This window comes from Muntiacus reevesi, chromosome 17 (assembly GCF_963930625.1).
Source record: "Muntiacus reevesi chromosome 17, mMunRee1.1, whole genome shotgun sequence".
Taxonomy (NCBI): Eukaryota; Metazoa; Chordata; class Mammalia; order Artiodactyla; family Cervidae; genus Muntiacus; species Muntiacus reevesi.
Window position 1 is genome coordinate 3,711,371 of NC_089265.1, and position 25,887 is coordinate 3,737,257.

A 25,887-nucleotide genomic window follows, 5' to 3' on the forward strand; every position below is an offset into this window, starting at 1 on the left:
CTGCCTGCCGACGAGGGTTGGCGCGGCGCGTGAGCGCCGGGGAGTTCTCGGACCTCTCTCCAAATAACACTTCTGCCCGGGACACCGCGTCTCCCGGACCCCCGGGAACCCGCCGGCGCGCTGGCCACCGAGGGACTTGAACTTGAGTTTAGGTGGCTTCTCCCAGGGCGAGCGCAGGTGGAGACGTCCTGGGAAGACGAGAAAGGTGATGCGCTGGGGTCGAGAGCCAGCAGTTTTCTTCCTGCCACTTGCTAGGGTCCAGCAGCTTCCCACGCAGACCTCCTGCCCGCCCTCTCCTGAGCAGCCCAGCCCTCCCACGCCGAGGGGGAAACCCCAAACCTCCCGTTTTCTTAAGTATCCAGCATGCTATTGACTTATCATAACTTACGATTAGTCTTTGGAAGGATCATATTTACTCCGTGGCTTTTTACTGGAGGTCGATAGACTTAATGATTTCCTCAGTGGAGTCACTGACTTCTGAGCCAATAGCTAATGCCTTCGTCATAGTTTTCTGGGGGGAAACTAACTTTGCGTTGCTTCTGCCGATGCCCAACTCCCCTTCAATTCTGCACCTTGGTGCTGAGCACGCAGCAAAAAGTTTTTAGCTTCTCCTCAGTTTCTGGTGCTTTGGCTTCAAACAACGAGAGTCGGGCAGGGAAGCATCTCCTGTAACTTTTCTTCTCTGTTACCATTTGCGATGAAGAGGAAACAGAAGAGATTTCTGCAGATGACTTTGTTATTCATGGTGGCTTTAATTTTCCTGCCCAATATCGGCCTCTGGTCTCTATACAAGGAGAAGCACCTGGTGAAATCCCCTGAGCCCGGGGAGCCGCAGGTAAGTGCTGCGCAGAGAAGGATCCCGGAGGGGCAGGAGTCTGGAGCCGGCCACCGCAGGCAGGCTTGCCGGATTTTCTTTCAGCTCCCAGGTCTTTGCAGAGCTGAGATTGCAAACCCCTAGAGACTTTGGGATTTAAGCAAGTAGTCTTTTTAAGAGCGCGACCGATGACACGAGTGAAATGCAAAATAAAGTGAAAAAGTAGGATGAGAGATCAAAAGGAAGAAATAGCTCTTTTCGGCTGATCTAGAGGTTGCATGAGAGGTAACTGCCTATTCCTGAAAGGAGATGCACATATAGTACAGGTTTAGTCTCAGAGACGTGTTTGCTTCTCTTGGGAGTTTGTGTGTCTATATTAAAGTGAACTGGGCCGATTAAATCGTGAAACTTGTGAAGTGGTTCTCAAAAACCAAGTTACAGTTTTCTATATTTTTGCTTGTAATTTTTGCTTCGCAACAGCTTTTTTTGCCATGCAGAAAGGTAAAGTCTCTGCTGTCTCCTGCCCTGTTGCTAAGGTGCTGTGTGGGGTCTTCAGTTACTAAGGAGGTCGTTCAGTTTCACAGTCTGGTGGTAACAATTTGTTGCTAAAAGCTCTCCTTCATTTGGAAACACCATATAGTGGAGTTATACGTGTACACACACACACACACACACACACACACACACACACACACCACATTTATGTTTTACTTAATATGCAGTCTACTAGTGTGCGCATGGGTCATATCTTAACATGGATCAAAAGAACTATCTTTCTTAACAGTAAAGCAAAATATCCTCTCCAGAACACTGATGAAATTCAATATAGTTAAATTCTTTGCTTACTAATAAACTAGCTTCTTCCATTAAACTTTTAACAATAGAACACGGCCTTTTTCATGATATGGATATAACACTTCTTCAGTTAGTCCTATGCATCACCTTGGAGTGGAAATAATCTTAATTTCATGGGTCATCACCCAAGTACACTATGTACCTTCCACAAACAGAAGGTGCTTAAATTGCCCATTTGTGGATGACAGTATTTATTACTGACAATTAAAATATCTGTTCTTATACTTAACGAAGTGGAATTTCTTTTTATACAGTGGGTGGTTAGTTGTAAAGTATATGGAAGTAATCTGCTTTTTCATTATGACAAGTAAAGCGTTACCAGTCTCTTAAACATTAAGGATTACTAGTTGTTTATGAATTTTGGTAGATTGGAATTTTGAGAGAAAATGCTGACATATTTTGATTCCGTTGTTGATCACTGTCATCCTTTCTAATAGGGGAATGACTTTGATTTGAAGTATATTCTGTTTGGTCATTCCAATGAAAAAAGAAGGTTGATACTTTGAATGTGAAACTTTTTCTCCTGTATAGATCATTTACTTCTCCAACCCTTAAGAGAAGCTGAATGTTATTAATATTAGTAGTTAATTATTAAAATTAGCTAATTTTATTATGATTTCCATTCTAATATTGATAAAATGACAACAAAATGATTTTTCCTTGAATTCAGTTAACAATAGCCATCTGAATCATTTGCTGGAATAGCTAACATAAAACTCTAATTAATCTTATTAATGAAGTATTTACAACTTTCCCACCAGCTCCATTGATTTTGACCCTTAATGAGAAATCTGTTTGTTCAATGGCATAACAAAAATAAAGTATGGCAAACCAGCTCTCTTGCTTGTTATTATAATCTCTATAAGGGTTTTCTTGTTCCTGTTTCTTTGGTGGTGTGAATGATGTTTAATATCAGGTAAAAAATTAGTGGATATGAAAGGCATGGAACAGCAAGAGAAGGGGCTGTTTCTCAAAGTTTTATACCGTGTGGAATAAATAACCAAGATTGAAAGGGATCCTCTGGCATTCCAGCTGGAGAGTCTTAGCAGTTTTAAAACCAAGAATAAACAAAAGGCAGTTTGTGCCATGAAATGAATGTCAGTTGCATACTTCAGTATGTTTTAACCTAAAAAAAATAATGATTTCAAAACTGATGCTTTCTTACAGATACAAAATAAAGTGGAAATGTAGAAATTATCACTTACTGAAAGATAGAATTCATTGTAAAGCAATTAAAGATAAACCTTCATTGGTTTTGTTCTGTTATTAAATATAATTATAAAGAAAATTAGGGTATATTGACATCATTATACAAGCATTGATAAGTAAGAGATAAGTCATATGTAAAAATGTATTTATATGCATATTATGTATATGCATATATATATGTATATATACTTGACCAAATTAAAATTGACTTGTAATGATGAATTAAGAATGTTTAATATTGTGATATAGTATTTCACTAAGATATCTACATTTCAAAGTAAGCCAATTAAATATATAAGTTTTCAGTTAAAGCATATAACGACTTGTGCTGCTTAAATTTAGTAATTTAGTAATTTCCTTTACAAAGGCATTATAATGGTCACTCACTAACTATTCTTCAAGACCCATCTTTTACTCTAGTTATCCCTTGGTTCTGGAATGTTCCAGGGAAGGGTAATGTGCTGCTCATTGGCCTTGGTCAGCACTGTAGGGACTGAGAACAAGTCACATGCTGGAAGGAGAGTCTGGTTTTGCAGCCCTTCTGTGGGAAAGGACCGTCCAGCAGTGGGAAACCTTCACGTTTTAAACAGTTTAATTTACAGTGGCTTGCAGGAAAATAATTTATAGAAATTCAAAATCATGGAATGGATGATGCTTTTAAAGTGAAGATGATCCTCTTCACTTGTATTTTATCAGAGCACCTCACTAATTGTTTGTCTGTCCACCACTCAGTATAAATGGCTTTGGTATGTTCTGAGATAAACTAAAGGGAGGTAAAAGAGAAAGCATTGATAGAAACTGTGCATTGTCATGATATTTAGTATTTTACACATATTTTCTCAAGTCTTCCATACTGTTACAAGTTAATCATTTGTATTTATAATATGTTCTGATTAAAATTAATATTTATAATAATTCTTATAATATTTAAATATTTGCCCCATCTATGACACAGAAAATATATGAAATAAAAACCCCTAAATTGTTCATCTAAAAGGTTTACCACCCATATAACTAATGAGGACCAAAAAAGTAGTTATAATAATGGAAGAATTAAAAGGCTAATTTTATTGTTTGGACTCTGCAGAACTGGAATCAAGTTACAGAAATAAACATTAATCTTTTAAGATTTTATGAAAATTCTGTAAATATCATGATTTTATAAAATATTTTATACTTCCTGCTTATGTTGTTAAAGTATCAATGATAATTGCCATATTATTTTTAGTTGAGTTATATTTATTGCTTTTTTATTGTTATTAGGATGATTTCTACGTGGTTTAGAAATATATACATTTATTTAAAAATAATATATTGGTGATGAATTTTATATTCAGCTGAAGTGATTACTCTATGGTTATTGTACTGCAATTCTTAATTTCTTTCTTTTTGATTTTGTATTGCTACTCTTCTCTGGTTTCAGTTGCATTTGAATTAAGGTTATATATTTAGATCTTAATTAAGCCATTCCTTAGGACGTTAATTAGAGCAAAGCAATATTTTAGAGCAAAACTACTGCATCTAGCATTATTATACCTTTCTTTGTAATTATTTATGCAATATAGACAAGAAGGGCCCCCAAATACTTTCTTTCCTTAAATACATTAAAGAGATTAATATTTTAAAAGCAGCTATAAAGTAGTTCAGCAACTAAGTTGAGATGTAACTCAATACTCAATACGAGTGAAAAATAATTCAAGAATATTCAGAATGAAGGTTTTGCAATTTTTGAAATAATGATTAAAACAAAAATCAAAATCTCAAAACTTTAAATCACATAGTTCCAGAATTGTTCAGAATGATTTTAAAAGCTTACGTTTAGCCTGGATTTTTCCCCATGAAGTAAACCAAAAGCAACACTGAACACTTAGGTCAGTTAATTTGTAGAAACTTCTTATTTCTTTGTACTTCAGAATTTCTATATATAAAACCAGGCTAATCAAACTTTTGTTGTAACAAGGCACATAAAGTCCTAAGATCACATCTTGGCTGTTGAAACTATTGTGAGGTAAGATTTTGGTTTTAATCAAATCTACAAGTAAATTGTACTCGACAGGTTTGAGGCATCTATCTATCTATCTATCTATCTATCTATCTATCTATCTATATCTTTCCTGAAACTTCTCAGCATCTTTGTCCAACTTTAGTAATATTAATCAGCACCACACTTGGGATGGGGGGATTCATCTTTTTGGCAAGAACTTTTTTCTGTGGTGTTTTAAACTTATCTTGTGATTTGAAGATATTAGATATCTGGAACTGATGTATGCAGACCTAATCATGCTTTCCTTTGTCACCCTGACCATAAAGCTGGAAGAATTTCTATGTTTCTTCTCCAGCAAACATCTTAGATATTGGAAAAGATGAAAAGAAAAGTAAAGAAATAAGAAAGTAAAATTTTCACTCCTCCTGCCCTCAGTACATTATCAACACACTAGGTGTGAAGTGATGCATTCATTTGAGCCACAGTGTTCTTAATTAGCTAAGAAGTAGATTTTAAATTAGCTTGCAGAAGGACCTTTTCTTGAATTTATGGAAATATCCATCCTGGCTTGCTCCAGTATTGCACCTCACAGAGTCCTGTAACAAGTGCTTTAATTATTGACTGTGACCTACTGGATCTGGAGATGATTAGTTCACCAACTTACCCTCTAGGCAACAATGTTGAACAGAATCTCCTGTGCACAATCAGGTAAAAAAAAAAAGAGAGAGATAGTTTTTTTTTTTTTTTTTTTTCCTTCTCTCTCTTTCTCTGTGTGTTCATTTCTGAACAAGCTGTGCTGAATCAATTAGCCTCCTATACATTTTTTTTTTTCCTGTGTAAGAATCCAAATAAAGGGTGAAATACAGAGGGAGAAGGGTGAGCAAGTTTGCTGTTTTATTCTTTTCGAGAAGATAATAGAAATTTGTGTGTGGAAGTTTTGTCAGGAGTCGCCATGACAACTTGTAGAAAAGTTTGTAACCACATCTCTCCTTGAAACACTTTATACGAATCATAGCCAGCTCAGGTGCCTCCAGGGAAACCTAAGAGAGGGAACTCAGAGTTAGCAGTAAGGGAAGATGGTGTGAGTGTCCTGTCACCCCAGGTCAGGATGGGTTTGGTCCAGCCTCTCCTTCACATTTGCTTGGCATGCTAGAAGGATGAGGCAGGGCTTTTGGCTCTTAAAACCTTCAGACGTGAGCATGTTATTCTTCTCTTTCTTTCATGCTTACTGAAAGAAACATGTTTCATGTTTACTGAAAGAAAAAGAAAGTGTTTTCTGAAGTGCTATTACAGAATCAACAGTGTAAATGTGCAAAGAAATAGAAGGTTCTGGAGACCATCGGAAAAGTGAAGCCAGACTCTCATAAACTAGGTACTTGCTTTCTTAGGATGGCAGTCTGTGACCCCACAGAGCTAGTTGATCCTAAATTAACTCAAAATATAGTGGTGATGCTTGAATTGTGGTCATTGTCATTAGTCGCTAAATCGTGTCTGACTCTGTGACCCCATGGACTGCAACCTTCCAGGTTCCTCTGTCCATGAAATTCTCCAGGCAAGAATACTGGAGTGGGCTGCCATTCCCTTCTCCAGGGGATCTTTGCCATCCTTGGATTGAACCCGCATCTCCTGCGTTATCAGGCTGCTTCTTTACCATTGAGCCACCCAGGAAGCCCGAAGTTCAAATAGGCAGCCGAAAAGAACAAATAAGAAACATTCATGCTGCTGAGAGTATGTGTAGCCAAGCACAAAAATATCTATACTGGGTTTATTTAAAGTTTAAAGGAAGGGGCGGGCCCCCAGGAATGCCAAGCCATAATGACCCTCACCTCCCCTGATAAGCTGATGTCTGTTACTACCGAACTCTAGCATGGTGGCTGGAGAGAGAGTGAAGAGAAAAGGGTATTTTTAGGGTTTAAGGTAAATCCCATCAGGGTTTTCCTCTACTTTTCTACTTCCAGCCTAGTGGGGAAAAATTGGACTGAATTGGCAGTGTTCTGCAATTAAATGTATTCATTTCACATACTTATTTAGCAACACACATACACACGTACATGAATTCACACACATGGTCTCACTTGTGAAGAAAAAATAAATCCACCCAACTGTTTCATTTTCTACAATTTTTTACTTTTATAACTTCTTGCTTTTTCCATTGCTTTGAATCTGAAAAAAAAAGTCATCAACTGACTTTATTTAAATGTTATTAATTTAATTCTGGGAAAGTATGGAGAGGAGGACAAGTGCATCTGTCTCTAAAAGTACTTACATCATCTCTGGCAAGTGTGAAAATCACCATAAGGATTTTGCCTGTGTGAGTTGCCCAGGTGGCTCAGTAGTAAGAATCCACCTTCAAATGCAAGAGATATAAGAGACGTAGGTTCGATCCCTGGGTTTGGAAGATCCCCTGGAGAAGGGGGCATGGCAACCCACTCTAGTGTTCTTGCCTGGAGAATCCAATGGATAGAAGAGCCTGGTGGGCTACAATCCATGGGATCGCTAAGTATTGGACATGACTGAGCACGCTCGCCATGTAAAGCAATGTGAAAGTCACACAGATCATAAATAGTGCAATTTATCATTATCCATTGATGTTAGCAAGGAAGTTGTGCCTGTCAGAGGCCATGGTGGTGGCTATCATCTCTATGTTGTAGGGAATGGTGTATCTCAGTGAGGGTAGAGAAGATTCATTTCAAATTCAGTTCAAGTTCTCAAATCCTCATGGAATGTTACTTCATTCCATTGAAGTCTAGAAAGCCAGAGTCAGAAGATTTTATTATTGATCATTTTGATCTTTTTTAATACAATAAAATAACCAAATTATCAGGGCTGCCACCCAAATTTGAGTGATTTTTTTTTTCTTTTTCCTTAACTGTGATAGATCTTCCCAGTAAGAGAATCCATTTGAACTTAATTTGAGGAGAAATATCAGAATTTCCATATCATCTTGTTATCTTTTGGTAACTAGTGCTAGTTACAGCATGTAGCACTTTGGGACATTTAACGAGTCATGGGTCTTCCTCATGGCAGTTTTCTCTAAATCAGGTGGAGACGATGATGTCTTTCTTGTGTTGTTATTTTTGGTGAGGATTAAATGCTTAGTATCTTGAACAGCATGTAATAAGGGTTAATGAATATAGATCATTGTTATACATAGTACGAGTGTTTATAAGCAATCATTGCATTTAACAAGATAACTAGTGTTTGCTTGATAAATATTTACAGATGATTTCTCTTTGCAAGACAATGTCAAAACAGCAGAGCAGAGCAATGACTATGGTACAGGACTTGCCATGGATTGTTAAATCTGGCAGGGAGATCTTTTGAAGAAACACAGAAACAGGATCTAGAAAATAATAGAAATTTTTTTCCCATAACATTTTGGTCCAGTATTTAAGAACAGATTATTAATTTTATTTTACACGTAATTGTTTATTACAAAAAAAAATGACTAAATTTTTGGTATATTGCATTGAACATTACTCTAAAATTCAAGTTTTTAACAAAAGAGGAAAAAAACAGAGAGTAATATTTCTTTATAGTGACCACTATCGTTTGCTATAACAAAGTCTATGCCTGGCTTGCCTTGTGGTTCAGATGGTAAGGAATCTGCCTGCAATGCAGGAGATCCAGGTTCGATCCCTGGGTTGGGAAGATCCCCTGGAGAAGGGAATGGCAACCCACTCCAGTATTCTTGCCTGGAGCATCCCATGGACAGAGAAGCCTGGTGGACTACAGTCCGTAGGTTCACAAAGTGTCTGACAAGACTGAGTGAGTAATACTTTCACTTTCACATGCGAGCATTTTTTTCTACATTAATTACAAGTCAGAGTCTGAGAACTGCTTTTGTTGTTTAAGTCTTGGTCATGAGAAGTAGTGGATTATTCTGAAGACCAAAAGTTAGGAAGCAGAGTGGAAATGATTCTTAACTATTTCAGTTAACTACAGAACTACTTTGTAGAGTTACTGTTTCCTTCAATAGGGCTAGAGGGATGCAGAAAAAAGCATATTGCATTTGCCCATTCTTAATTTTCTCAGTAGTGAATTGGAAAGATACAATATGTATTCATGAAACAAACAAACAGTGCATAGTAGCATTTTCTCTGTGTGTGTGTGTGTGTGTGTGTGTGTGTGTGTGTACTGGGCTTTCAAAACAGAAAAGAAACAAAATGATCTAAACTCTTGGAACAGTCCTTCATTGCTCCAGGGGGTGAATTTTGAGCCTTGTCATGTTATGAAAAATAAACAGGATTGGGGTTAGGCTGAAGAATAATCAGATGCTTCAGGTTTATATGCTGTTTTCACCACTTTCCAAAATATATCCTCTTGGGCAAGACGTTTTACATCTTTGAACCATAGTTCTTCATATGTTGGCTCAGGTAGAAACTCTTAAAGGGGCAGCAGGGGGGTCAAATAGGATTAATATATGCAGATTGTCTGTTACAAAGTAAACACTCAATTGAGGGAAACAGCAAATAATATGGCTGCCTTTTTCTCAGTTTTTACAATATTCATTGAAGGTAGTAAATAAACGTACTGTTGTGCACATCTAATAAACATGTGCGTGAAAGTGAAAATGCTAGTCACTCAGTTATGTACGACTCTTTTGTGACACCATGGACTGTAGTTTGCCAGGCTCCTCTGTCCTTGGAATTCTCCAGGCAAGAATACTGGAATGGGTTATCATTCCTTTCTTTAGGGGATCTTCCTGCCCCAGGGATCGAATCCAGGTCTTCCACATGGCAGGCAGACTCTTTACCATCTGAGCCACCAATAAAGATATAATAAAACATTTAAAGTATATCACTACTGATTTCAGTTCAATTCAGTTCAGTCGTTCAGTCATGTCTGACTCTTTGCAACCCCATGGACTGCAGCGTGCCAGGCTTCCCTGTCCATCACCAACTCCCGGAACTTGCTCAAACTCATGTCCATCGAGTCTGTGATGTGATCCAACCATCTCATTCTCTGTCGTTCCCTTCTCCTCCCACCTTCAATCTTTCCCAGCATCTGGGTCTTTTCCAAGGAGTCAGTTCTTTACATCAGGTGGCCAAAGTATTGGGCCTTCAGCTTCAGCATCAGTCCTTCCAATGAACATTTAGGACTGATTTCCTTTAGGATTTACTGGTTTGATCTGCTTGCAGTCCCAGGGACTCTCAAGAGTCACCAACAACACAGCTCAGAAACATCAGTTCTTCAGCACTTAGCTTTCTTTGGGGTCCAACTCTTACATCCATACATGACTACTGGAAAAACCATAGGCTTGACTAGACAGATCTTAGTTGGCAAAGTAATGTCTCCGCTTTTTAATATGCTGTCTAGTTTGGTCACAGCTTTTCTTCCAAAAAGCAAATGTTTTACCTTTTTACCTGCATTTTATCGATTTACCTACCCATTATTGATAAAATAGATGTTTATTGGATATATGTGCGATACTGTATAGACCCTGAGGCAAATAAGTGATGAAGAGAGAAATCTGTTTTCATTAAGCTTATGATCTATTAGCTAAGAAAAGGCATGTATAATGCCTATCACATAGGGATAGATTAAATTCTGTTTTAAATATAGATACTCTAGTTATTTTGAGCTTAGTAGAAGGGAAATGTATTTTAGGGAAAATATGTTCTTGTGTGATATGTATGTGTGGTCCTAAGTGTTTTCTTTACTAGTTTCAGCCTCCAGCATTTCCCTGAGACAGGTTCTTCTGTAGAACCGACTTTACAGTTAAGTCAGGTGCAAAGACAAAGTTTGAGACTGTGTCCTCTGGGCCCATAAAGGAGACAAGGATGGGCTGTGTTAGCAGTCACATAGTTGAAGGCAAGGGATGACTTCGGAAAGGTCGTTGGGCTTGGTAGTTACTTGTACCCTCCAGGCTGGAGTCACACAAAGTTGTAGAGGAGCAAACAAAATCGTAAAAGATTAAATGGAAAGACGAACAGATGAGAGTTATTGGTGGGACTGGCATTGATATGACGGGTTGAATGTGAAGTCCTGGTTGGCAGGAGACAGTGGAAGCTAAAAGAAGGCTGGTGCAGGGAGACTGAGGAACTGGTCCCCAGGGAGGATGAAGGTGATGGCAACGATGAAAAGGAGGAGAGACACAGAAAAGATTGTTTCAGCTAAATGGTAAATTTAGAGCCTGTGCTTTTAATGGTGTGAGAGCCTCTTGGCAGGAGGTCTGAGAATTTTCCTATGTAGTTTCTTACTAATTTGGAGAGGTAATTAAACATTTGTGAAATATTCTTTAAATGGGATGTTATACATCCATAACATGGGCTTCCCAGGTGACAGTAGTGGTAAAGAATCTGCCTACCAATACAGGGGACACAAGAGACCTGGGTGTGATCCCTGGGTCAGGAAGATCCCCTAGAGAAGGAAATGGCAACCCACAGCAATATGCTTGCCTAGAGAAGCCCATGGATAGAGGAGCCTGGATCCATGGGCTTCTCTAGGCAAGCATATTGCAGTGGGTTACCTATATATATTTACACACATATGTAGTCCATGCGGTCGCAAAGAGCCAGACACGGCTAAGTGACTTTCACTCACTCACACACACATACACACACACACACACACATATATGTATAATTCAATAGTAATGATTTAAAATTGAGTATTGAATGAAAATGCCAAATAAACATGCAGCTACTTGACCAATAAGACAATGTACCTATTAAAATAAATGCAGATAATGATCAGATACACAAAGCAAAGGAAAAAAAGCTAGGCATTAAGTAAACTAAGTTGGGTGGTGGGTCTAGGGTGGAGGATATTACAAGGGGAAGGACCTAAAAGTCTTCAGCTGACAAGGATTTCAAAATAATATAAGAATAATAAAAGTAATAAATTGGTTATGAGAAAAGCAATAATAATAAAATAATAAAAGATAATACATTAATAATCAAGTAAAGGTAACACTTAATGAGCTCTTACCATCTGTAACATACCACATTAAGCTCTTCTTAAATAGTCACAGCAAACAAGCCCTATGTAAAATTGCTATCCTGTATTTTAAATGCAAGGCAATTTCTTTAAAATTTATTGAGATCATGCAATGTTTATTCTACCAATACACATTGTTGAGCTATGTATAATTCTCCATATAATGCAACTACATTGTGAATAGCCTGGACCATAGCAACACAAAATGTTATATATTAACACAACTGTGAGAGGAAATGTGCGTAGTACTTAAGGCTGCAGATCCTAGAGCCGGGACCCGCCTAGTTTTAGTTTCAGGGCTGTTACTTGCTCCTTGTTTGACCTTGAGGAATTTAGGATTAGGGTTTCTCTTCTCTGCGTCTTACAGTTCTATTTCCAAATGGATATAAAAGTACTACTAACTTGATTGAATTAATGTGAGGGTTAAATGAGTTAAGGTACATAAAATGCTTGGAGATATGGATTATACATAGAAACTATTTTATTATTTTTCTTTATTTTGCTTTTCTAATCGAACTTGTACACTATTATATGGGTTTCTCAGGTGGCGCAGTGGTAAAGAACCCACCTGCCAAAGCAGGAAATGTGGGCTCACTCCCTGGGTCAGGAAGATCCCGTCGAAAAGGAAATGGCAACCAACTCCAGTATTCTTGCCTGGAGAATTCCATGGACAAAGGAGTCTGGCAGGGTCCATGGGGTCATGAAAGAGTTGGACAAGACTTAGCAACTAAGCAAAAACATCACACTGTGTATAAGTTGCAGATGTATAGTATCCTGTTTCACAGTTTTTAAAATTTATACTCCACATGTTTAGTTTAGTTCAGTCGCTCAGTTGTGTCCAACTTTTTGCGACCCCATGAATCTCAGCATGCCAGGCCTCCCTGTCCATCACCAACTCCCGGAGTTTACTCAAACTCATGTCCATCAAATCGGTGATGCCATCCAGCCATCTCATCCTCTGTCGGCCCCTTCTCCTCCTGCCCCCAATCCCTCCCAGCATCAGGGTCTTTTCCAATGAGTCAACTCTTCACATGAGGTGGCCAAAGTATTGGAGTTTCAGCTTCAGCATCAGTCCTTCCAGTGAACACCCAGGACTGATCTCCTTAAGGATGGACTGGTTCGACCTCCTTGCAGTCCAAGGGACTCTCAAGAGTCTTCTCCAACACCACAGTTCAAAAACATTAGTTCTTCGGTGCTCAGCTTTCTTCACAGTTCAACTCTCCCATCCATACATGACCACTGGAAATACCATTCCCTTAACTAGACGGACCTTTGTTGGCAAAGTAATGTCTCTGCTTTTTAATATGCTATCTAGGTTGGTCATAACTTTCCTTCCAAGGAGTTAAGCGTCTTTTAATTTCCTGGCTGCAGTCACCATCTGCAGTGATTTTGGAGCCCCAAAAAGTAAAGTGTATTTAGTATAAAATATTGGCTGTTTTCCCCATCTTGTGCAGTGTACTTGTAGCTTATTTTATACCTAATAGTTTGTACCTCTTGTTCCTCTACCCTTGCATTGGCCCTCCCAGCTTCCCTCTCCCCAGTGGTAACCACTAGCTTGTTCTCTGTATCTGTGAGTCTGTTTTTGTTACAATCACTAGTTTGCTGTATTTTTTAGATTCTTCATATAAGTGATGTGGTACAGTATTGTCTTTGTCTGACTTGTTTCACTTTAGCATAATACCCTCTAGGTCCATCTGTGTTGCTGCAGATGACATTATTTCTTTCTTTTGATGGCTGAGTAATGTTCCATTGTATATATGTACCACTTCTTCTTTATCCATTCATCTGTCTATGGACATTTAGGATGCTTTCGTATCTTGGCTATTGTAAATGATGCTGCTATGAACATTGGGGTGCCTTTATCTTTTCGAACTAGCAAGCTGTTCTAAAGGATTAACTATTATTACCCGTTAGACTGTAAAGAATCGAGGTCAGATAAAAGGAAATGCATATCCCTAGACCATCTGTTTCATATACCCGTCATAAGGATATAAATACTTTTGTGTTCCAAAAATTATTTGAAGCACCTTTAACTTCTTTTGCTTTTTTACTCTTTGTAGCCATACAGAAACAATACAGTTGTTATTTTAAGAGTTTTCATAACTTAAACCAAAGACTTGTACAGCCCCGTATGTCAGGAGCAAACTCGGTTTCAGCAGGGACTTTAGTCTTCCCAGCATATTCATCAACACCAGTGCTCTTGTGATGACCTCGCTCACACATTTTCCATGCCTTTCTCTTCACATGGTGTTGATTTATCCATGTGTACTTTGCCCTCAAGGGATAGAAAATATTTTACAAGCTGTATCGTTAAGTCAGTCTAAGCTTCCAAAAGAGGATTATCTAAAAGGGTCTCTGGGGGTAAATGTTTTATTATTTTATGTAGTTGGAATTTAAGGTGGCTCAAATGGTAAAGAATTTGCCTGCAATACAGGAAACACAGGTTTGATCCCTGGATCAGGAAGATTCCCTAAAAAATGACATGACAACCCATTCTAGTATTCTTGCCTAGAAAATCCCATGGACAGAGGGGCCTGGTGGACTAGAGTCCATGGGGTCACAAAGAGTCAGAAGTGATGGAGCACGTGTGCAAGCACGTTCTGGTTGCTTCTGATAGTTATGTTGAATCAGAAACAGCATGAGTGAGGAGTGAGGCTGCTGCAGACAAGAACAGAGGAGTCACTTGAGGAGCAAAATGCCCCCTCAGTCTGTCTTCCAGCTTCAAGAAAGGAGCTGCCTGGAAACCAAGGAACTGAAAACTGTATAAAACCAGGAGATGTGGGGAAATGAAAATGCTCCAAGTCCCCAGCTGAGTAAATTTATCATTTTTTAGATAGTTTGTGTATGTGTGTGTGTGTGTGTGTGTGTGTGTAGACTCAGTTGTCTCCAAGTCGTTGTGACCCCATGGGCTGTAGCCCACCACGCTCCTCTGTCCAAGGAATTCTCCAGGCAACAATGCTGAAGTGGGTTGACATTTCCTTCTCCAAGGGATCTTCCCGATCCAGGGACCAAACCCAATCTCCTGCATTGGCAGGTGGGTTCTTTACTACTGAGCCACCTGGGAAGCCCTTTGTGTCAGATTAATAACTGTGTATTGGAACTGTGTCCCCTCTTCAGTTACTTAGAAACTTGCAAATTTTCTTCCACGAGCTGAAGGAAGTTGCAGGGTCTGCTCAGCACTTCTAGGTGAAGATCTTGAGTTCTAATATGTGAAATGTGGAGGGAAAGATAAACACCAGGGACGCCAAGTGCTCTTATTCAAGAAATGGTAGAAATACAAACTGTTCTCTCCCCTTATTCACCAACCCCTCCTTTTTGCTGCTCAGAGCCTCCTGTCTTCCTCTTTTCCTTGTGAAAATTTCCTTAAAAAATGCATGTAGGCATTGGCTCGATCAATTATTCGTCCTGTGAATGAATGGAAGCCTTGAAACACTTAAAAGAAGTTGAGTCTTTTCCATCTTAAAAAGAGGTTCTCTTGAGCCTATGTGCATTTCCAGTTTTTTAAATGTGTGAGATGTGAGAAGTACTCTTTTAGCTCAAGGCTTCTGCTGTTTGATCTTTCTTTGTTGCTGTTGTTTTGTTTGTAATTCTGAGGGCTGCCGCCTCCTTCCAAACTATATAATCAGAAAGTAAATATTGCTTAGTCGTATCACCCCAAGGGAATGATTTTGTAAGACAAGTACAGACTGGCACAATGAAGCCAAAACTACCAGAAAAGAATTGCTCTCTGCCACCCTGCTTAGCTCTTTTCCCTGTGTTTCAGAATTGCCTTTTCCAACCTTCTCTTCCCTCTCAAACCCCCCAAGCTCCACTTTTCTTATGCTCAGCAGACAGCCTGGCCTCATTCTTCACTGAAAGCACGCAGTGTTCACATTGAGAGAACCAAGATTTCATGCCATACAATCAGATAAAGTACCTGCATTATTTTCCAGTTCTCTTCATGTCTTCTGTCACCGAGCAACAATATCCCAACTTTAGGATAAATGTGAAACTTCTATCCAGATTGTGGCTCACAACTTTTATTTTCTCTGGAAATTTCATATATTACATTTCTTTCCTTCTCATTCATTTGCTTTCAACCTTTTCCTCTTTGACCCATCCTTCATATCAGTACTGCTTTACCTAAAGTAAAGCAAAGGACATATCCCTGGATCAATAATATTCATCCCAAAATCTTCTCGACTTTATTAATTTCTAGACTTGTTAATTTCTAGAAATACATGTGTGTGTGCTAACTTGCTTCAGCCGTGTCTGACTCTTTGTGACTCTATGGACCATAGCCTGCCAAGCTCTTCTGTCCATGGGATTCTCCAGGCAGGAATACAGGAGTGGGTTGCCATGCCCTCCTCCAGGGTATCTTCCTGACCAAGGAACCCTTGTCTCTTATGTCTCCTTCTTGGCAAGTGGGTTCTTTACCACCAAGGCCACCTGGGAATCCCCTTCTAGAAATGACCACTTGAGATAATAGATTCTATTTTGTGGACAGTGTTTGGAGTTGGCTCCGATATCCTAAATTCATAGGTATAAGGTCAGTGAAATAAATAAAAACTTTGCTTTTGAATTAGAAAATAATAAGCAAACGATGCCACCAATTCCTGAGTTTCTGCTGCTTCTACACACCTCAGCTGAGTCCAGCTCCTCTTTAACTGCTTTATCAGCATCACAGTAAATCTCTTGGTAGTTAATCCTGAAAGCACTTCTTACTAGTCCTGTTACTTGAGAGAATTTAACTAAATGATCTCTTACGTGAAATCCTCATCTTCATCTGAAGATAAGAGGTGATGGGGTGAGGGACTTGAGCAGAAAAGGGGTTGGAAAAAGCAAGGCTAGAAAACAGGAAAGGAGGCTGAACGGGAGAACATAGTGCTTCCTTAGGAGTAATGTCAGTTTCACTGTGCAAATGCCCGTTTTCACTCTCCTCTTCCTTGCAGCTCATCCCAACCACCACCTGCACCCAAACACATTCATCAGTGTCCTTAGCAGACTCCTACTTCTGTCCTTTTCCTGAAAATATTCTCTTCCTCAGGGTCTCTGCAATTACTGCTTGTTTGGGACTCAGTCTGGGAGGGAAGGCATCCCATCCAGGCCCCCGTTATTTCCTTTATTGATTTTTTTTAGCAATTTAATTAAAACATTTATTTTTGTTTTTGGCTCTGCTGGGTCTTCGTTGCTGTGCACGGGCTTTCTCTAGTTGCGATGAGTGGGGGTCACTCTCTAGTTGCAGTGTGCAGGCTTCTCGTTGCAGTGGCTTCTCTTGTTGCAGGGCATGGGCTCCAGAGTGTGTGGGCTTCGGTAGCTGCAGCGCATGACTCAGTGGTTGTAGCATTTGGACTTAGCGGCTGCACAGCTTGTGGACTCTTCCTGGACTCAAGATCACACCCATGTCCCCTTCCTTGGCTGGCAGATTCTTAACCACTGGACTACCAGGGAAGTCCTCATCATTTCCTTCATCATATAAGGTGATAAGTTTCACATCATGATGTATAATCCAAATTTACCCTGGAATTATTGTCCATGCCCCAATCTGAAATCTAGAAGGAGACATTTTAAACCTGCAGTGTCTAAAGTGGAATTCCTCTTTTGTTCCACTCCCTACACCTGTTCTCCTCTTGAGTCTTTTGCTTAAATGAACCTCACCATTATCCTTCTGGTTACTCATTATAATTGAGACCTTTGTCATCCTTCTTATGGTAAAATACTATTTATTTATGGGTATAATGAGTTAAGTTCCAGAAGAGAAGGATGAAAAAGAATGGAAGTATCCCATTTAACTGTATGATCAGCGTTTATGAATGGAGATCTGAGCTGGAGATTGGATTGTGGTATTGAGTCTTTCTTAAGCACACTTCTCTCAGAATTCTTGACACCTTTGTCATCTTTACTCTCAATTCAATGAATTGCTCAGCACTAGCAGTTCTTCCTAAAATATGTCTCTTAAATTCATCCAAAGCACTCTAGCACCCCTGTGTCTACCCTGGTTGGGACCAGCATAAACACGTCACTGGATTTCTGTCGGAGACCCTCCACTGGATCTTCCCACCTCAAGCCGGGACCTCTGGTTCACCCTCAGGGCAGTCGGAGCAGTGGATCCAAATTGCTTTTTTTTAATATGTCTATTTTGCGTTAAAGTATACTTGGTTAACAGTGTGTATTAGTTTCAAATGTACAGCAAAGTGATTCAGTCATATATATACACACACACACACACACACATACATGTGTGACATATATCACACACACACACACACACACACACACACACACATGTATTTGGGGCTTCCCGGGTGGCGCACTGGTAAAGAATCCATCTGTCAATGCAGAAAATGTGGGTTCGATCCCTGGGGTCACCCCTGGAGGAGGGCATGACAACCCACTCCAGTATTCTTGGCTGGAGAATCCCATGGACAGAGGAGCCTGGTGGGTTACGGTCCATGGGGTCCAAGAGTCAGACGCAACTGAGCGAGTGAACGACAACAGCAAGAGAAGAATTCGCAGAGGCAGGCGGCGCAGGGAGAAGGTGACAGCAGAGATGGAGTGACGCGGCCAGGAGCCTGAGGCTGAGGAAGGGCGGCAGCGCCTGGAAGCGGAAAGCGAAGACAGGTTCTCTCCGAGAGCCCCAGACGCGGGCTGCCTTGCCCCACCTTAATTTTAGGTTCTGGCCTCCAGAACTGTGAGAGAATACATTTTTCTTGCTTTAAATCACTTAGTTTTTGGTAATTAGTATGGCAACCCCAGGAATCTAGTATAGTGAGCCATTGTTTATCATCTTCCACCATTTAATTTCAGGTCCTAGCATTACCTGCTCACAAATTAGGCCCTCAACAGATGTTTCTTGCAAAAACGAAGAGTGACATGTGTTGTTGTCTATGTGCTAAACTTCTGAACTTATATTTGAGTTCAGCCATAGATGTACAAAAAAGTTACAGCATGCAAACCCAATATATGTGTTTAAATAGCATGCTAGGTTTTAACAAACAACTATAGAATAGCAAACCACTCCAGTACTCTTGCCTGGGAAATCCCATAGACAGAGAAGCCTGCAGGCTGTAGTCCATGAGGTCGCCGAGAGTCAGACAGGATTGAGCATGTGTCACTCACACATTCATTCACAAAAATTGAGTATAAAGAAGTAAACTAAATCATGAATTTTCTATTTACATGTGTTTGTTCTGTCAGTGCTTCCCGATGAAATGATGCTGCTATATCAACCCCTGACTGATCCTGATACTGAAAATCTCAGTGACATTTCCTCAGACACTTAGACATCTGAGTATGTTATGGAAGATATGTACGGCACCAATAAGCTTAGTGAAAAAAAGTCACCTTTAGACAAGCCAATGGGAAGATAAATAGATAATAACTGTATCTACTCTTTCTCTCATTATGTAGACACCAGTTGTATAACTCTTGATTTAATAACTATGATGATGATTTAGGAAAGGCTTACTTTTAAAACTTTGCTCATTAATTAGAAAAAAAAAGAAGCCTGTCATTGAGCTCATTGATACAGACTCCAAGGGGGGCGTGTACAGCAGCAGACTTCACTTAAAGAAGTCATCTTGGAAGTATAGTTTGATGTACTTCAAGGGGTCATTTTATTTTTTTTCAATTTTATTTATTTATTCATTTTTTTTTACTTTACAATATTTTATTGGTTTTGCCATACATTGACAAGGGGTCATTTTCACTTGAGCACTTCAGACATTAAGATATCTGCTAGTTTGGTTTCAAGTACAGTCCTTTGAACAGCTCCCCTCCTTTTGAGAAGTCTGCCTTGATTTACCTGGGTTTATTTTAATTAGCAGGACTAATTGTGTCTCAGGACCGTGCAAACAGGGGGAAGACAGGAGAACATCCAAGGGTGAAACATATGAAGGCGATTAGGAAGGCATCATAAGAGCTAAAGAAGATGTGACAAGCTTGACTTGGTAGAGGCATATTTAATACGGCATCTTTGGGGAAAATCTCTGTTCTGATAATAATTAAGTAGCATTGTGTTTGATGAGATGGTCCCATAGCATTTTTCATAATGCTAAATTACTTTGAGTGTGTTCCTTATAACTCCTCTTGTTTGTACTAATATTACAGTCAGCTTTGAGTTTGAACTTTTTACTGTGACATTTCTATCTACACGTCACCTCACTTTGACCTTCTTTCATTTCAGTTGCTTTTGTGTTCATCTCAATAATGTATGAAAATGATTTGCTAAGAAGGTTTACTGACTGCATTCAGTTTTTAAAAGATGTGCAGAAAGACTAGGAGGGGTTGTTTTAAATCAGGTCTTTAGCTTTAATGTTATAGTTCAACAACATTTGTAAGTCAAAATGTCATTGAAAATGTTCTTACAATTAGAGAAAAATAATACATGTTATGAGACATTGACTTGAGTCATAATATTTAGGTGCTAAAACAGAACTTTCTAGCTTCTGTCACCTAACAAAATATGTCTGTGCATATTGCATTAATTATGAGAAAATATGTACATACATTTTTAAGCACCCTGTTGGAATTGAGCACTAAAAGTCTTTTTTCCTCTTTACAACACTTCATGGAATTTTATGTAGTTTCTGAGTTTCTCCAATTGCATACCTCTTTTTATTTGAGACACATCCTCTGTTTGTCAGTGATCTTATTGTTATATATTGACCCTGGAATGATTCATCAGTAATCTTGCATGTAGACATGTACAAGTGCTATCTTTCTGTGATTGTTTTCACATGGAAAGATTTTTATTTTCACTTTACTCATGTAGTGTATAAATTCTGATGAAAATTTCTTTACAGAACACATTTAAAAAATTTTTCATCTAAATACAATGCTCAAATATTTGCTTCAGAATCTTGTCCTTAGTAAAAAATATTCGAATATGTTTGCCAGCATTTTCTCATTCATTTTGCTACTTTTTGTAAACTAATCTTTAAGATAGGAAAGACACCCCCCCCATTAATGTATTCTTATCTTATAAATCAATTTATTTCATTTCTTATTGGTCTGTGTCAACCTTTAATTTTTTTAACCTATGACTAGTTTTAGATAGTGCTTTCCTTCCAACATGTATGGCACTGAATTTTTCTGCATATATGTATATATGCATATGTATTTTTATATATGTCATAGAAATATATGAATTTTGTCCAAGACCAGCATTAATACCCATGTGAGTGCATTGCAAGAAAGTACTGAATAATAATTTTGCTTCTTGGTTTGGCAAACATCATTCTGTTTTCTGGTTTAGGTTTGAGTGTGAATCCCTTTGCTGCACACTGGAAACTAACACAACATTGTAAATCAACTAAACTCCAACATAAAATAAAAATTAAAATATAAATAACTAGATTGAGCTATCACTATCAAAAAATGTCACTTAGATACAGTGAATAAGAATGATTTCTTTATTTCTGTTATACCATTGGCCAAGGTGAAAGAGTCACAAAGTTAAAGCATAAAAAGTGAGTGGATTTTTTCACTAGCTGGTGGTGAAAATTTGAAACTGATATGTATATATTTCTACAAAAACATAGGCATGCGATACTACCATCAACAGAGCAAAATGTTTAAAATCACTTATCCTCATTTTAAAGACAAATATCCCAAAGTACACAACTGGGGACTAGTTTCCAATTTTTAAGGTTTCCCTTCCATGCTCACTGTAATCAATATAAAATAGCATGAAATGCTCCAAGTCTGATTTTGGGGATTCTTTTGGTGATTAGAAGCAGGCAAGTGCCCCCAAATCATCTGTGAAATCTAGAGGGGATAGTAAAAATAGCTTTCCTTTTTGCATGAATGTGAAGTGCAGCATGCCTTGTTCATCACACTGTACAATGGATGCTCATTAGTCATTCAGTCGTGTCCGACTCTTTGCTACTGACACCATGAACTGTAGCCTGCCAGGCTCCTCTCTCCATGGGATTCTCCAGGCAAGGATCCTGGAGTGAGTTGCCATGTTCTCCTCCAGAGGATCTTCCTGACCCTAGGACTGAACCTGCCTCTCCAGAGTCCCTTACATCAGCAGGCAGGTTCTTTACTACTGAGTCAACTTCAAAGCCCTGTAGTGGATGAACAGTGAATGGCTATAGATTGGTGACTGGTGATTTTCATATATTTATGATCCACTTATTAAAAATATCTGTTGCCAATAAAGAATGTTATCTGTAGATGGATTCTTGAAGTTTTCAAGTATTCTACTCCAATTTTAATTAAGTTGTTAAGTAGGCTCTGCTTTTAGCCAGGATTTGTTGACACTGCTAATATTAAGAGCAGGCTGGAGTTGGAGAAAAAAATAATTCTGTTCTGCCATAAACCCCTGAATACATGGCTAAAATCTTGACTATTCTTAGATTTTTATCACCTTCTTTCTAATAGTGGTCTCTACATGTTTCACTTGCAGGACTCGTTGTTGCTTAAGCATATTGTCATAGGTTGAATGTTACATAAAATGTGTTTATGGACGGTTGTTGTTGTTCCGTCACTAAATTGTGTTCCAGTCTTTGCAGCCACGTGAACTGCAGCATGCCAGGCTTCCCTGCCCTTCACTATCTCCCCATTATAGACAGTGTTAAGGGGAGACATTTTCTTTCTTCAACTCTGTTATTTGCTAATTATAATAGAACATTGGACACCTTTGTTGCTAAATTAGCTATGTATCTGGATTTATAATAGCACAGACTTTGACCTGTTGAGTAAACATGTGATCTAGTCTATCAAAATAAATATATTCAGCTATAAGAATTATTTTAGAATATGCGTGTCTATTTTCTTTTTCCTATCAAATGACAGTGGTTCTCCAACCCATGATCCTTATCTTCCAAACATGTGCTCACTTGCTCAGTTGTTTCCAACGCTGTGACCCCATGGACTACAGTAGCTCTCCAGGCTCCTCTTTCCATGTATTTTCCAGGCATGAATACTGAATGGCTAGTCATTCCCTTCTTCAGGGAATCTTCCTGACCAAGGGATGGAACCCAGGTCTTCCACACTGCAGGCAGATTCTTTACACCTGAGCCACATGGCAATACCCATGCTGACCCTTATCTTCTAGAAGCACAGTGCTTTAGCAAAATTCTTTCAAGTGTTGGAAAATGCTGAGCAAACATGCAACGTGATCTCATAACATTTTGCATGTGTGTTTTCATGCTCTTGTCATGAATCGAGAAACTGTTTGAATTGATACATCCAAAAAAGATTTCATCCCATTATCAAATTAACTTTTTTTTTCAGCCAAGTCTTCCTATTTCCTGGCTTTAGAATAAGACTTGGAAAGCAATTTATAAGCAGATGCTCTAGTGCAGAAAATTAATGCTCAATTTCAGGGAATTCTGTGATTTTGTAAGTATTTTAAATCAAACATTTTTTTCCCATCTTCCAAAACTGGTTGGTTGCTATTTCCAGAATGAGCAAAATAATCTTGTCTAACTTTTTCATAAATCAGATGAGGAAACTAAGCAAAACTCTTAGTCAAAAGTACACAGTGAGTAAACAGGCAAGCCTGAGCTGAGTTCCAGCCTTAATTTTCCTGAAACTAATAAAGTTTTCCTTAAAAAAGCACTGCTTTGCAAAGGTGCCCATAGTCCTTCTGTCCTTTGGGAATTCAACACTGGAATCTGAGATTGATTGCCTTGGTAACTTAGAACACCTAGCCTCATAAACACTCCAAAATCCTTTAGCAGGAGTCTCTAGCCTTTTTGGCACCAGGGGCTGGTTTTGTGGAAGACAATTTTTCCATGGTCTGGGGAGTGGTGATGGTTTCAGGATAATTCCAGAGCATTACATTCATTGTGAGCTTTAATTATGTTATTATTAGGCCACTTCCACCTGAGATTATCAAGTGTTACATCCCAGAGCTTGGGGTCATCACTGTTGTTTAATCACAAGTGTGTCTGACTCTTTTGCGACCTCATGAACTGTAGCCTGCCTGGCTCTTCTGTCCATGGGTTGCCATTTCCTTCTCCAGGGAATTTTCCTGACCCAGGAATTGAACCTGAGTCTCCTGCATTGGCAGGTAGGTTCTTTACCACTAAGCCATCATGGAACCCCTGCTTTATAGGGAAGCAAGCACAATGAAGTAACATAAGGTTTTCTGTTACATTTCATACCGTATGTAAGCTGATGCTTGCATGTGTGTGTATTCAGTCACTTCAGTTGTGTCCGACTCTTCATGACTCTACAGACTGTAGCCCACCAGGTTCTTCTGTCCATGTGATTTCCCAGACAAGTATACTGGAGTGGATTGCCATTTACTCCTCCAAGGGATCTCCCTCACCCAGGGATCAACCCACATCTCCTGGGTCTCTGGCTTTGCAGGTGGATTCTTTACCACTGAACCATTGGGGAAGCTCATAATAGTTGATAGATGCTACATTTTATACACACACTGTGTGGTGGTTAGTAAGATTTTAGGAAGAAGGAGGAAACATTGCTTGTTCTGTGGAGGTACAGATGTACCTTTTAAAGATTGTCCCTAACAGGTCATGAGAAGTGGCCTCTTCTGTTACTGACACAGGCCAGGGGGTAGAGGATGAGGAAGGTAAGTCAGATATGCTTAGATAAAAGAGCCAGGCTGGTGTCTGTAGGGGAGGGAGTGCCTGGTGGTTGGTGGTTTGTTTTGATTTCCCCACTGAATGTGGAGCAATTTCAATTGAAGGACCTTGTAGAGAGGACTTTTAGCCACTTAGTTGGAGTATCTGTATAATGGTTAACAGGAATGAGAGTCATAAAATAAAGGCAAAACCTAGATTTACCACTAAAAGAAATTTCTACGTGTTCCTCTCAGTATCTTCACCCTGTATTTAGATTTTGGGGAAAAAATAATTGGCAAACATGATCTTTGGAGATTAGGAGTAAATTTGAAAGTATTTATGAGGTGAATGAGCACATTTTCTGTTTAATTTTCCTTGGTTTTCTTTTTTTTTTAATTTTCCTTGGTTTTCTGTTTATGTTGCTGCAAGAATAGAATACAGTGTTCTACTTTTAAACATAAAAAATGCTATCTATAGAAAAATTAAAAAAAAAATCTTTCTAAGGTCAACTAGCTTGTTTGGTTATGCAAGCGTGTATATATGTCTGTCTGCATATGTGATATGATAGATATGTTTTACTATTTATTATTTAATATCTGTGTTAGATGCTAAGTTATTTTCTTGGGCTCCAAAATCACAGCAGATGGTGACTACAGCCATCAAATTAAAAGATGTTTGCTCCTTGAAAGAAAAGCTATGACCAATCTAGACAGTATGTTAAAAAGCAGAGACATTACTTTGCTGACAAAAGTCGGTCTAGTCAAAGCTATGGTTTTTCCAGTGGTCTTGTATGGATGTGAGGGTTGGACCAGAAAGAAGGCTGAGAGTCGAAGAACTGATGCTTTTGAGCTGTGGTGTTGGAGAAGACTCTTGTGAGTCCCTGGGACTGCAAGGAGGTTGAACCAGTCCATCCTAAAGGAGATCAGTCCTGAATATTCATTGGAAGGATTGATGCTGAAGGTTAAACTCTAATACTTTGGCCACCTGTGTGAAAAACTGACTCATTAGGAAAGACTCTGATGTTGGGAAAGATTGAAGGCAGGAGGAGAAGGGGACAACAGAGAACGAGATGGTTAGATGGCATCAATGGATATGAGTTTGAGCAAACCCTGGGAGTTGGTGATGGAACGCCAGGGAAGCCTCACTTTCTGCAGTCCGTGGGATCACAAAGAGTCAGACATGGCTGAGTTTCTGAACTGAGATGCTAGGTTATTGTGGTCTTATTTTTATCTAGGTCTTATAGCTTAACAATAGTTTATACCTATAGCTTAATAATATGAATCAACTGTAAAATATGTAGCTTGGCAAATTAGTTCACAGTGTGTAACTTTTGATATGTGTAATGGCTTAGATTTTTATATTATATTTTATTATTTATGGCACTAATGGTAAAGAACCTACCTGCTAAGGCAGAAAAATCAGAAGACTGAAATTCAGTGCCTGGGTGGGGAAGATCCCCTGGACGAGGAAATGACAACCTACTCCAGTGTCCTTGCCTGGGAAATCCAATGGATAGAGGAGGCTGGTGGGTTACAGTGCATAGGGTCTAAAAGAGTCCAACATGA

The 25,887-nt window shown here is 39.0% G+C and overlaps 1 protein-coding gene across 1 annotated transcript in view; it reads left to right on the forward strand.

The window, feature by feature from the left end:
- Positions 1-671: 671 nt before the first annotated feature.
- Positions 672-25,887, forward strand: part of GALNTL6 (polypeptide N-acetylgalactosaminyltransferase like 6) — a 1,391,526-nt gene continuing 1,366,310 nt past the window's right edge. The window contains exon 1 of the mRNA XM_065908367.1: positions 672-835. Coding sequence (XP_065764439.1) covers positions 698-835 — 138 coding nt within the window. The 5' untranslated portion in view covers positions 672-697. The remainder of the gene's footprint in view (positions 836-25,887) is intronic.